Source organism: Phyllostomus hastatus, unplaced genomic scaffold (genome assembly GCF_019186645.2).
Source record: "Phyllostomus hastatus isolate PE091 unplaced genomic scaffold, TTU_PhHast_1.1 phas_scaffold_501, whole genome shotgun sequence".
NCBI lineage: Eukaryota > Metazoa > Chordata > Mammalia > Chiroptera > Phyllostomidae > Phyllostomus > Phyllostomus hastatus.
Window position 1 is genome coordinate 30,633,154 of NW_025334033.1, and position 13,706 is coordinate 30,646,859.

The 13,706-nt window shown below is 41.1% G+C and overlaps 1 protein-coding gene across 1 annotated transcript in view; it reads left to right on the top strand.

Annotated features, from left to right (window-relative positions):
- Window positions 1-13,464, top strand: part of LOC123807866 (IQ domain-containing protein H-like) — a 60,161-nt gene extending 46,697 nt beyond the window's left edge. Inside the window, exon 6 of the mRNA XM_045821941.1 lies at window positions 13,336-13,464. Within this exon, the coding sequence (XP_045677897.1) occupies window positions 13,336-13,464 (129 nt within the window). The remainder of the gene's footprint in view (window positions 1-13,335) is intronic.
- Window positions 13,465-13,706: the final 242 nt, after the last annotated feature.

The window sequence follows — 13,706 nt, forward strand, 5'->3', positions numbered from 1 at the left end:
GGAGGATTTTAAAATTTTCAACTCTGATTGAAGATTTGTCCAGTTCTTCCTTTAGTTTTGATAACTTTTGTTTCATGTATTTTGTTTTAATATTATAGGCACAGTACATGTTTATGATTTTTATGTTTTCTTGGCTAATTGACCCTTCTATACCTTTTTCTCTTTAATAATACTCTTTGTATGAAAGTCTACTTTGTCTGATCTTAATATAAACACTCCTTTTTTTGCTTACTGTTTACATATTGTATCAATCTTTTTGTTGTGACTTCTATCTGTGCCTTTAAAATTCAAATTTACCTCTTTTTTAAAAGATTTTATTTTATTTATTTTTAGAGAGATGGGAAGGGAAAGAGAAAGAGAGGGAGGGAAATATCAATGTGTGGTTGCCTTTCATGCAGCCCCACTGGGGACTTGGCCTGCAACCCAGGCATGTGCCCTGACTGGGAATTGAACCAACGACCTTTTGGTTCACAGCCTGCACTCAATACACTGAGCTATACCAGCCAGGGCTAAATTTGTCTCTTATAGAAAACAAATACTTTCATCTTGTTTTTAAAATACTGTCTGATAATCTCTCCTTTTTAATTAGGGTGTTTAGTCCATTTCCATTTAACATAATTATTAAACAGTTTGATTTATTAGAACAACAATTTCCCCACTTGTTTTCTATTTTTTCCCATCTATTTTTATCCCTTTAATTCCTATCTGACTTAGGGTTATTTGATTTAAAATAATTTTTAGCATTGTTTTATTGGCTTTTAAACTATAGTTCTTTGTATTACTTTTAGTGATTGCTCTAGGGATTACAGTATACATTCTTAACTTATTAGTGTTTCCCTGGTGTTAATATTGCACCAGTTTATATACAATGTAAGGAACTTGCATTGAATTTCATTTATCTCCCAATCCTTTGGCTATTGTTGTCATGTAATTTACATATATTTTACACTGAACAATATATTACTGGGTCTTTTCTTTTTTTTTTTTTTGCCTTAATCAATTGTCTTTGAGAGAAATTAAGAGAAGAAAAATATATCCTTTCATATTTACCAGAGAGATCTGAGTCTTTTATATTTATAAGAAAAGGACAACTTGTGTAATCTTCTGTCAGCCTAAAGGACTTCCTTTAAGCATTTCTTATAACACATGCCAGCTGATAACATATTGTCTTCTTTTGTCAAAAAAAAGTTATTATATTGCCTTTAAAAAGTATTTGAAGCTGCCAAGGTTTTTTTCTTATTCAGTGCTCTAAAGCTCCATTTTTCCTGGTGAGATGTTAGCTGTGGGGGAGGGGGGCTCCACCCGCAGGGCCCTCCAGCCGCCACGGATGAGAATAAGTCTACCAACACATGATCTGCTTGGGGAGGAAAGGTGGTCGATCTCTCAAAGGAGAAGGGCCAAGAGCCTTTTCCTCAATGGCTTCTATTGGGTTCATTTACACAGGAATTCAGGTAAAGCTCATTAATCATTACCAGGAAGTAAGAATCAAACAATAGATAACAAAGAACTCTGAGGGCCTATTTTGAGTCAGGGTCAGATAGCTAAAGAGCTGTAAAACTTTGAGGAACAAACTTACTTCTTCCTTGGACCCTTATCAGTTAATTGAGAGCATTCTAAACAAAGCAGTTTTCACAGGATTTCAAGTATTCTTTCTTAGGGATCACCTGGGGAACCCGCCCTTTCCAGCACAGGGCTGCACCACCCTCCGTCATTGTTTCAGGCTTAGGTGGAGCAAGGGAAGTAAGGCAGCCAAGAGATTAGGAGATTTTCTCTCGCAGACAATGAGGACTCAGGCTATGTCAAAGCCAAGGGGTGAGGGTCCATCACCCCCTTTTGCTATAGCCCCCAAAGTCCTTCCTTGGGGGCCTCCCATGTGATTGTGCCTATCGTAGATCGTTTCCCCCTTGAGGAATCTTACCTGTCATTGGCTAACCGACCAAGCATTGGGGCCAGTTATGGATGAAGTAAAAGGAGCAGAAGTGACGCCCCTGCCAAGGAGATAAGCTTTTGTCTCCTTGCTGGCTTATGGTCCAAGGTCGTGCCCTCAGCCTTAGCCTTGGTGGGGGTTACAGCTTCTGATACCAGGCAGGGCGGTTCCCAACAGTTAGCCAGCATTCTGATCATTGATTTCCTGTGTAAAATATATCTTTTTTTTTTCTGGCTGCTCTCAAGTTTTTCTCCGTGTGTTTGTCCTGCAGGGGACTGATATGTTCAGTCCATGTGTGTGGTTTTCTTTGTTCTTATCCTGCTTGGGATTCATTGAGCTTCTAGGATCTATATATGTTTTCCAGAACATTGGGGGACATTAGGTCATTATTTCTTTCAACATTTTCTTCTGCATTTCTCTTTCATTCTGGAGTTTTAATTATATACACATTATACAAGATATTGTCTCATAGGTCACTGAGGATCTATTCCTTTAAAAATATTTTGTCTTTCTGTTCTTCAGTTTAGATAATATCTCTTGATCTCTTTTCAAGTTCATTACTCTTTCTTCTGCCCACTCCAATCCAATGTCAAGCTTATTCAATGAACTTTTCATTTTAGATATTTTACTTTTTAGTTCTGGAAATTCTGTTTGGTTCTATGTCTTATAGTTTTTATTTCTCTATCAATGTTTTCCACCTGGTAATTAATTCATTATGACTCTATTTTTCTTTAAGGTCATTAAAATATGTATAAAATTTTCAAAGTCTTTTTTTTATCCTCACCCAAGGACATTTTTCATTGCTTTTTTAGAGAGAGAGGAAGGGAAGGAGGAAGGGAGAGAGAGAGAGAAACATTAATGTGAAAGAGAAACATCAACTGAACCCGGAACCCTTAGTTTTATGGGACAGTGCTCCAACCAACTGAGCCACACTGGCCAACACACAGCTTTAAAGTCTTTATCTGCTAATTATATACTCTGGATCATCCTGGTGGTTGTTTCTTTCTTAAAACAAACAAGCAAAATGATATGCCCTGACCTGGGATCAAACCCAGGTATGTTTTTGAGCAACCTAGGTATGTGCTCTGACCAGGGATTGAACCTGCAATCTTTTGATGTACAAGATGATACTCCAGACAACTTAGCCATGCAGCCAGGGCAGAAACAAAAAACAAACCAAAACCCCCCTACTTTTTAAAAGTATAATTAACACATGAAAAGCTGTACATATTTAATGTGTACAACTTGACGAATTTGGAAATAAGTATTCATGCATGAAACCATCGCCAGAATCTATGCTATAAACCCATCTGTCACCTCCAGGGGCTGTTTCTATTGAGGGCTCTTTCTGTTGTGTGAACGTTTTTCTTTTTCTTTGTATACATAGTCCTTTTTACCAGTGTGGACATTATAAATGTTGTAGAGACTCTGAATTCTGTTACCTTGTTCCCTAATGTGTTGTTTCTTGTTCAAGTAGGCAATTAATTTGTCTAGACTCAAATTCTAAACTGTATCCTTAGTGAGTAGCAGCTAAAATCTCTAGCCATTTTTTTTTTTCAAATCATTAACTTTTGCACCTTTGCTGGGCTCCTTAGACTCTGACCCATATAGGTATATCTCACAGGTCAGCCAAGGATTTGTACGGCATTTCTTTGCACATTTTGGATCCCTGACTTGTAGCTCCCTCCTTTCTGGGATTCCCCCTTAGCCTGAGCCTTTATGGCAGCCCTAATTTCCATCCTGTTATTCTCTAGACAGTAAAACTTTGCCTTTCTCCTTAAATGATAAGTACTTTGCATCTCGTGGACTGAGAAGCACTTCCAGGCCGGAAGTACTGGAAGTCACACACACAAAAATCTCAAATATTGCAGTTCCTTTCTTTCGAGAGCAGCTCCCCTCTAGCTCCTGCCTGTTTTCAATTTATCTTGCTACCCTCAAATAGTTGGCTTTTAAAAAAGGTTTTAGCCAGAGTTTATCATGATCCTCAGGAGAATCAGTCTGTTAGAAGCCACCCCAACATCACCACAAGGGTATAGGCCATCATTTAGTTTTGCCCCTGCAATACCTTTATCAAAAAGGAAAATATTTGCTAATAATATATCTTTGTTAATTGCTCCTTCCCAATAAACCTTAGGTCGGTATATTTTTTTAAATGTTCTTTTGCTTCATTCCTTCTTCAGATGAGATAATAAGATAGAATTAGATGCATTCTGAATTATGTAATGCCTTATACACATATGACATGTGCTGTAAATGTAAAAAGAGAAGTACAGAAAAAAGCCATAGGAGGTCAGAGGGGGAAAAGATCAGAGGTGATTTTCTAGAGAAGGTTACCCTTAAGCTAGTTGTAAAAAAGTGACAGCAATTTAGTAGCTAGAGCTGAGGGTGACACAGAACATTCTAGAAAGAACATTCACTATAAGCAATCCAAAAATGGAAGTTTGGAGGCTCAAGTCTTACTGGTTACAGCTATCACTTATAACTCAAAATTAATACTTAAAAGTTCACAATGTGAACATACTGCTGCTATATACGACGATATGAGTACATCTCACACCAATTAAAAAAAAAAGTCCAACACAAAAAAAATACTGCAATAACGCATTCAGGTAAAGTTTAAAAGCAGAGTAATAACAGCTGGCAATAGAACTGAGGACAGTGGTTGCCTGTGGGTGGTAGCCATGCCTGGGCCGGAGCAGGCGGGGTCTCAGGGGATCTGCCGTGCTCCTTTGTTCTGGGTGTCCGTTACTCAGTGTCCACCTGGTGAAATGTATCAACCAACAGCCCTATGATTGATGCCTTTTCAAAAGTGAAAGTTATACTTCAATAAAATATTTATGTAAAGAAACAAATTTCTGTTATGAAAAAAGTTTATGTTGGCGTCTCCATACATTAATTCATTAATTCCTCACAACAGCCACAAGGAAGATTAGTGATTCTGAATCATATGTGAAATTGGATTATATAAATTTGAAATACCATGATGTAAAATCGTAATAAATTACTGCTTCATACACAAAGTTCAACATAATTCAAATCACCCAAATTTTGAAAATGAAACAAAATTTGATTTTTATTCACAGCTGGTTGCAGTCTGAGTGAACTTAAGCTATATTTATGCTGAAGTTTCCACAGAGAGGCACTACTTGAGTAAATGAAACTACTCTGTATCGTGTAGGATATGGGTTCAGCAACTGTAACAAAAGACAGTAGATTAAACACAACAATAATGCTCTCTCATGTCACACTTTGAGCATACATCGTTGAGGCTGATGTGGCAGTTCTACAGCATCAAGTCTCATGCCCTTCACATTACTGCTCTGCCCTCCTGTATGGGAGGTTTGCCACCTTGTGGTCTAAGGTGGCTGCTGTGCTCCCACCATCATGTCTGTATTCCAACCAGTGGAATCGCTACAGTTCCTATACCTCTGGCCAGAGTCTCATCACAAAGGTACATTGAAGCTACAAGGGAGGCTGAGAAATGTAGTTTCTGGCTGGGTAGCATGTTAGAGGTCAGCCATACCTGCCATTCTTTGTCTGGCTGTTTTGAATTATGTGAGTTGAGAATTATGAAATGCCTCCAGGAACAGATCCTTGCCATAAAGTTCAGCTGCCCTACAACTAAGAATATCCCTATTTTTCAGAAGACAAAAGTGAGACTCAGAGACATTATGTATTACATGACTTCCCCCCTGCACATTGCTAATTAAATGACAGAACTAGGACTCAAACCCGGTGTTCTGAGCCCAGGAAACTTAGTCTAAGAGGAAGTGAGACTCCTGCTCTATCTAAGTTAAATGGCCCTGGGAAAGGAGTGAGGAAGGGGACAGCGTGGTAGGGCTTTACTCTGAGAACAGAGGGACAGAGCCGGTGACCTGAGCCGTGTTTGGCTTTAAAGGTTCAAGAACTCAGGAAGTAAGAAAGTAGAGTAAAAAGCACAGGGCCGCGAAGCAGTGGCACGCATTCTTAGTTCTGCCCCTGCACTGAAAGGCAGATTAAATGTGTGGCCTGGCTGTCTTCCCTTCCTGATCTTCAGTGTCCCCCTCCAGAATCAGGGCAGGAGGGTTGGGGTGGGGTTGCTGAATATGGTCATGTTGGCCGTGTCCAATTTTTTAAATTGACCAAGCAGAAGATTGGCACAGAGTACAGGGATGCAGCATACCTTCAATCTAAGCCCTTCCTACCTCTCAGAAATACTACTGGTAAGTTACCAAAATATTGGGATTTTTCAGAAATACTACAAAATCTGGAGGGGAGATAATCAAGCAGGTGTGGTTATCTTTTTTCTCTTCTGACAAGGGGACTTGGGAGAAACAGCTGAAATCGGAAAATAAATAGTGGGCCTGCTTCTTTATGAGGGGAGTGCAGTCTTTGGGATTCCACCCAAACGTTCCAGGGCCCCTGGGGTGGGGGCATGTTGGGAACCGCCCTGACTGGTATCAGAAACTGAAACCCCCGCCTAGGCTAAGGCTAAGGGAACGCCCTTGGAACCGTGAGCCGGCAAGGAGATAAAAGCTTGTCTTCCTGGCAGAAATACTGTTTCTGCTACTGAACCCCAAAAAGCTTGGTCGGTTAGCCAAAGACGGGTAAGATTCCCCACGGGGGGAACAACCCAAGCCAGGCACGATCACTTTGGGAGGGCCCCCCAAAAGAAGAACTTGGGGGGCTGCAGCAAAAGGGGGTGATGGATCCTCACTCCTCGGCTTTGACAAAGTCTGAGTTCTCAGCATCCGGAAGAAAATCTCCTTATCTCTCGGTGGCCTTAGTTCCCCCGCTCCACCTAAGCCTGAAACAATGACGGGGTAGTACAGCTCGGTACTGGGAAGTGCGGATTTCCCGGGGTTGATCAGGCCTAAGAAAGAACATGTAAATTACTGTGAAACCTTCTTTGTTCAAGAATGCTCTCAGTTGAATGAGGAGGGTCTTAGGAGGAAGCTAGTTTGTTCCTCAGCCTTACAGCTCTTTGACCCCCCAACTCAATAGACCGGCAGAGTTCTTTGTTTTATATATTCCTTACTTCCCCCTAATGAGTACTGTACTTTACCTGAATTATTATGCAAAATGAGCCTAATAAAAGCAGGTATGGACGGTGGATCAGCGCGCTCCCCACTAGGGGGGGTGGCCATTCCGTCCCTACTTCCCCACAGAAACTAGTCTGTCTCTGTGCATGTTGTTATTTCTCGCGTGTTTATTGTCGAGCCATCCACAGCGTTCCGTGGTCACTGCTAGCCGGTGACCCACGCGCAACAGGGGCAGGGAGGGATGGCCTCATCCTCAGCTAGGAAAGAGCAAACCCTGATACAGGATGTCTATCAGAATCTCAGGAGAGGGAAGAAAGCCTACATATTAAAAAACAACTGTTAATCCTCACCCAAGAATATGTTTATTGATCTGAGAGAGAGAAGAAGGGGGTTGAGAGAGAGAGAGAGAGAGAGAGAAATATCGATGTGAGAGAGAAACGTCTATCAGTTGCCTCCAATACGCACTCTGACCAGGGACTGGACTCCCAACCTAGGTATGTGCCCTGACCAGGAATCAAACCTGCAACCTTTTTTGTTGTATGAGACAACACTCCAACCAGCTGAGCCACCCGGCCAGGGCAAAACTTACATAGTTTAACAAAGACTGCATACATCCCGAAACAGAGGCTTCTTCCACCCAAGTCCTCAGGTAACAAAAAGGTGGAGAAAACCCAGCATAACCAGTCCTCATATGTTGATGGGAGAGAAAAAACACTGGTGCCGGATAATGAGGAGGACATACCACGTCAGAGCCATTAGAATGGCATACCACGGCAGAGTCAGTAGAATGTCTGGGCAGAGCTACCTAAGTATGCACAAAGGGAAAAGAAGCGATATGGTCACTACACTGATTTATTATACAAATGTCAGTATTTTACCAAAGCTAACAAAAGAGAGGGAGGGAGGAGCATGGGAAGATCATGGGCTGCAAAAGACAAAACCTAACCTAGAAAAAGACATAACTCAAGGAACAAAAGGCATTTTCTCACAATTTCTTCACATTATAGCACAGCTTGATAAGACCATAAATTAAGTAAAACTAGAGCTCAACCATGAGATGATAAAATAGCAGAATGAGATAAAAAGGGTGTTTGCAGACATACGGAAACAAACTGAATACCAAAATACTTTATAGAATGAATAAATTATAAATAGAAAGAACCAATACTGCTGAATATTGAAATATTGACATGGAGAAAAGACTGTAAGCACAGTCAATGCAGAAGGAAAAGCTAAAAGAAATTAGAAGCTAATAGACATGTATATTCGTTTGTTACAGGCTAAGCTGCTATAACAAAGACATCAAAAGGTATAATGCCTTAACTTGGTTAGTTGAGTGCCTAGGCACTAGGCAGTGCACAGGTGAGAAGCCCAAGGCTGGCAGGACAGCCCTGCTCCTTGAAGTCTCCAAGATGTGGTTCCCCGCTGTCCTGATGTTCCATCAGCTCCTCATCCCTGCGGTTATAGACGCTCTCAGTTCACTGGTTCAAGCCAGCTCCTTTCCACACCCAGGTTTCAGCCCATAGAAAGGAAAGAGATAAGGCAAGACTCTTAGGAGACGGCCCAGAGGCTACACTTCTCTCTTCTGCTCCTATCTTGTTGGTCATATCTTATCTGAATTTGGTCACACACCCACATTTAGCCGCAGGGGAGAGTGGGAAATGCAGTCTGGAACTGGATAGACATGCGCTCAGCTAAAACTCGGGGTGTTCTATTCTAAAAGAAACCAGGAGAGAATGAATAGTTAGGTGTCACAATATGAAAGATAAAGATGAGCCTACATTTAAAGGCACTTGGTGTCCCTAAAACAGAGAACCCAGCAAATGAAAGAGAAGATGTATCAAATGATAGGATGTATGGAAAATTTCCAGAAGTGAAGAAAGGACTATATCTGTAGGTGAAAAAGCCCACACACACACAAAAAACAAAAACAACCATGAATCCCAGGAAAATTCAATTTAGCATATTTAACATAAACATGTTTTCTATGTTAAACACCTGAACTTCAAAGACAAAAAATGCTTAAACGTTCAGGCAGAAAGAAAAGTCACCTACAAGGGGTGAAAAACAAGGCTGGCATCGGATTTCATAATACTCATTGTTGGAGACGGGTGCAGCGTCTACGAAGTTCTGAGAAGAGAAAGGATGACCCCAGATGTAATTCAAGCATGAGGGCTCAGAGAAGAAAAAGCCCACGAACACTCGGAAGGAACTGATTGGGGACCAAAACGAGGCAGTTACGAAATTGGTGAAAATAAGGAAGTCGAGCCCAGAGAGAAACAGGACAAAAGGACTGTTGGTGAGTGTTGGGTCCATCTCCAGGTAGAGCTAATACTAAACAGTCGTGGCACTTATGGTTTCCCAACAGATATTGCAAATCTGGACAGTATAAAGTTAGTAATATAATAAAATGGGGAGGCCAGAAGAACAGATGGGAGTAGCAATAGAGCTCTAATGCCCTCACCTTTTGAAGCTGGGGTAAGTTATCTAAAATAAAACCATGTGATAAAAAAATCTGAGTGTTTGTCATACTCACCTGTGTTGAATGGAGGAAGAGGGGCCCACGAGCTACTGCCTGAGGGCCGGCCACCTGCTTTTGCAAGTAAAGGTTTGTTGGGACGCAGCTCCACCCTTTGGCTTCACGTTGCCTGTGCTGCTTTCCAGCCGTCGCCACGGACCCGAAGAGCCTAAAACACTGACTGTCTGGCCCTTAAAGAAAATACTGGGCAACACTGGCAGAGGAAATTTTTTTTTAACACACGGGAATCTTGTGGTAAAGAAATATCTATTTGAGGTTTAGTGCTTTGTTGGTTTAATTCGGCCATTTTCCCTCCTATTAAATTCATGTCAAATTAAGTTTAATAATGTCATATAAATCCTATTTTTTATAAAACAATATATCAATCATTCCAGAGATATCAAGGGTAATGGGTCACTTAGTGCTATTGGGCATGGGTTCTTAACTTTTATCTTTGAGTTTTTCTGCATTATTTAGAAACTTCATAATGAACATATGTCATTATTTCCAGAATAATGAACTAAATTGGTTTTTCTATTTGAAAACAGTAGAAGGAAATACACTGAGATATTAACAATGATGAATTCTGGCTGACAGGAATATAATTGCTGTTTTCTTCCTTAAGATTTTCTGTGTTTTTTAACTATTGAAAAAAATGTTAAGCTGTTGCAGAAGGCTTAGGCATAAAGTGATAGAGTTCTGAATTATAGTTTTAGAAATAGTAATAAAGTACCAGATATAAGAGACAATGTTCTATTGAAAATATGATTCTTTTCTAATATGATATTTTGTATTATATCAACTCCAAAGCATGGTTCCAGCATAAAACATAAACCGGACATAAAGGAGCAGCCAGAGGAGATGATACTCGACCTGTGTTAGGCAATCCCCACATTCATAAAGATGGTATCTTTAATTTCCATTAATCTCAGCCTGTCTCTCCAGTCTCATCCCCCGACCTACCCTCCCGCTGTACACAACACGAAGGGCTCCTCGCCTCCGACGAGCTCTCCCTGGATTCGTGTGCCCCCGCACTGTGTCTCTGCCATTCAGTCTACCTGTCCTTGCTCTCTCTTCTCCACGTGGCCCTTCAATGCATCTTTTAAGGTCAATTTAAATATCACTTGCTGCAGTACATCTCAGCCTTGGCTACACATCAGAACCACCTGGGAGCTTTATAAAAATACCAAGGTCCAGGCTCCAGACCGGCTATTTGGATTTAATGGCCCAGGGTTAGGGCCCAGGCAGCAGTATTTTTAAACAGCTCCCTGAGTGATTCTAACATACAGCCAGGGTTGAGATCACTGCAAAGCCTGATGCCATGCCAGCAAGCAGAGCTAATTACTCCCTCTCCTGCACTCCCACAGCCCTGAGCTCTTCCATTGCTCATGAAATTTAATGCTTATTGTATTAAAGTTAGTGTGATATAGTAAGTGCTCAGTAAAGGCTGAAGGTTGTTACAGTCCTTCTCTCAGAAATGGTTATCTTAACCATGGGAACGGGAGAGAAGAGCAGGCCCAGGTTTCACATCCAGCGACACTGTCTGCAGGCTTTATTTCTATAAACTTGCCAAGATGTCACCTCCCCTTCACACCCCTAAACACATACACACGCTCGCACACACATGCTTGCACACACACCCCTCACTCCCTTTTCTGCACAGCCCCCTTGGGTTTGGCTTTTACTTTGTTGAGACTGAGGCAATTTGAAGAATTCAAGAAACCAGCATTGTGAACGTGCTGGCTGCCTGACAGAGTCTGAACGTCACCTGCCTTCTGCCCTGTCCTTTGTGTCACACTTTCCGCCGTGTTTTATGTTGGATCCTGCCACTTTAGCTTTCAAGAGCAGGTTGTCAGGGGCACTTTATCAAAGGCTTTCAGAAAATCCAGATGAATTGTGCTGTGTGCCCTGGAACCGTCAAACCTATATTTTACATCTTCACAGTGCTTGGCAATTTTAAGTTGAATCTTTCTTCCTCCAATTTACCTTTGCCTCCCTGACCCTCCTATCAATCAGCGAACTGAAGACCTGCCATTTTATTTTATTTTATTTTATTTTATTTTATTTTATTTTATTTTATTTTATTTTACGTATTGTTGTTCAGTTACAGTTGTCCCCATTTTCTGCCCTGTTGCCTTCCCTGCCCTGCCCCTCCCCCTCCCCATTGTCCTCGTCCATGGGTCCTTTGTACAGGTCCCCCTTCCGTCCCCCCATCCCCCTCCCCTCTCCCCTCTGGTCCCTGTCAGTTTGTTCTTTATTTCCATGCTTCTGGTTCTTTTTCACTTGTTTGTTTGTTTTGTTGATTGGGTTCCACTTGAGACCTGCCATTTTTGACGCTGACTACCCTCAGCTCTGTATGTGCCGTGTCTGGGGTACAGGGCACCGGGTGATTTTCTCAGCCCCGCTGATTGGAGACTTTCGGAGGTGTGGTGTGAAGGGAAGAGCTGAGGGTGAGCAGGAGACCAAATGGGTCAGCGGGACCCGTGACCCATGGTAATGCCACGTGCACACGAGCTCCGCGCTCTCCTCAAGGCCAGGCTCCCAGTACTCCCCTGTCCTCCCCACCCAAACTCGCCTGGGAGGAAACGCATTGCACTTTGCTTCCCTGTTAAAAAAAAACCCCTTTATGGTCATTTCAAACTGTCCTCACCAAACCTCATGAAAGGGTTCGCTGTTCGTGGGCTGATAGCTCTTTACAGTTTCCCTTCAGTGCCTGTCCTGGCAGTAGGGCCCCAACAACTTCGTCCACACAGACATTGCTCAGCCAACAGATACTTCCTTTGCAAAGTGATTTTCTCCCCCGGTTCTTGATGAAACTTCCTCTTTTTTTCCTTCAGGTCACCATGACCTTGATGAGCAATAAGGTGCAGTACATTCGAGTCCAATGGCAAATTTCACTAATGTAAAATCAGATTAACTTTAAAATTGTGTGATTTTAAGTGTGGGTACCTAGTGTAAATACAGCATATTTTAAAGTGTGTGTATCTGTGTATATCTAATATATTGTGTGACCTGAAACAAACCTACTAACCTTTCTGTCTCGGTTCTTTACTGGTTAAATAGCAAACTGTTTCCCTCAGAAGTTACACAAATTAATTACTATTTGGATTATTTGAAAATTTAAATCAGTCTAGAAATATCAAACAGTTGCATCTTCCCTGCTGAGGGGGCCCAGGTAGGTCATAACTTCCTATAATAAAGGTAAAACTATTGTTCTTGGGCTATAAATTAAATATGATTTATATGCAATACATATACTCTTTAAAATCTAGACACCATTTAATAGCAACAATTCATATTTCATAACTATAATAAAAGCATTTTATAACTTTAGGAAAAGTAATCACCTATTGTAACTGATCTCATGTCTTTAACCATTCCGGAGAGCTGCAAGCATCTACTCGGGGTTCATCTTTAACTTCTGAATGTTGACTGATATGTTTATTTTTAAATTCTCCCAGGGTTGTTTTTTTTTTTTAGCCTCAAAACTCTAATATGTATTTCCTGGAAAATTTGCTTGTACAAAATTTTGCTTTATTCAAAATTTCTTCTGCCAAGATTTAGCACTTTTATATTGTAGTCATTAAAATTGAACAAAATCTTAATGTTCCTTTATTAACTACTATACTGACTATGCATAGTGGAAAACACAACATGTTAATTGGATTTAATTAACTATTTTAAATTACGCAAACTCCTGACAGCAGACAATAGCACAGGGTACTCATGAGCAATAAAATCGGAGCCGATATTGCTACTTTATTAAAACTTAATGAAACTATTCATAACCTTATTTATTGTTTATAAGAAGAAAACTGTTCATTTTGAAAGCAAAAATGTCTGCTGAAAACAAATTTTTGACCATCTAGGTGAAGGTTCAGAAGTTAGTACAAGGGTCCACCGTCAGCAGCCTCACAGTTCTGCCGGCTTCTCATCGCACGGATCCCTACTTCACCCCCATACCAGTCTTACAAGAGGATGCCAGCAGAGGTCAGTGATTCAATAACCATTCTATGTGTCCAGGCATCTCAAGAAAGGAGCATTGAGGTGGGGTTGAGAGCCTGAGTTTGAGTTCTGGCTCAGCAGTGGATTCTCTTAGGTGACCTCAGATAAGCCCAGTCCTCACTCTGGACAGACAAGGTTAGACAGATGAGAGCACTCGAGTCCCTTCCACTTCTAAAGTCCACTATTCTACAGACTTAATATTGAGTTAAGTGTTGGTGCTATTACATATTAAAAG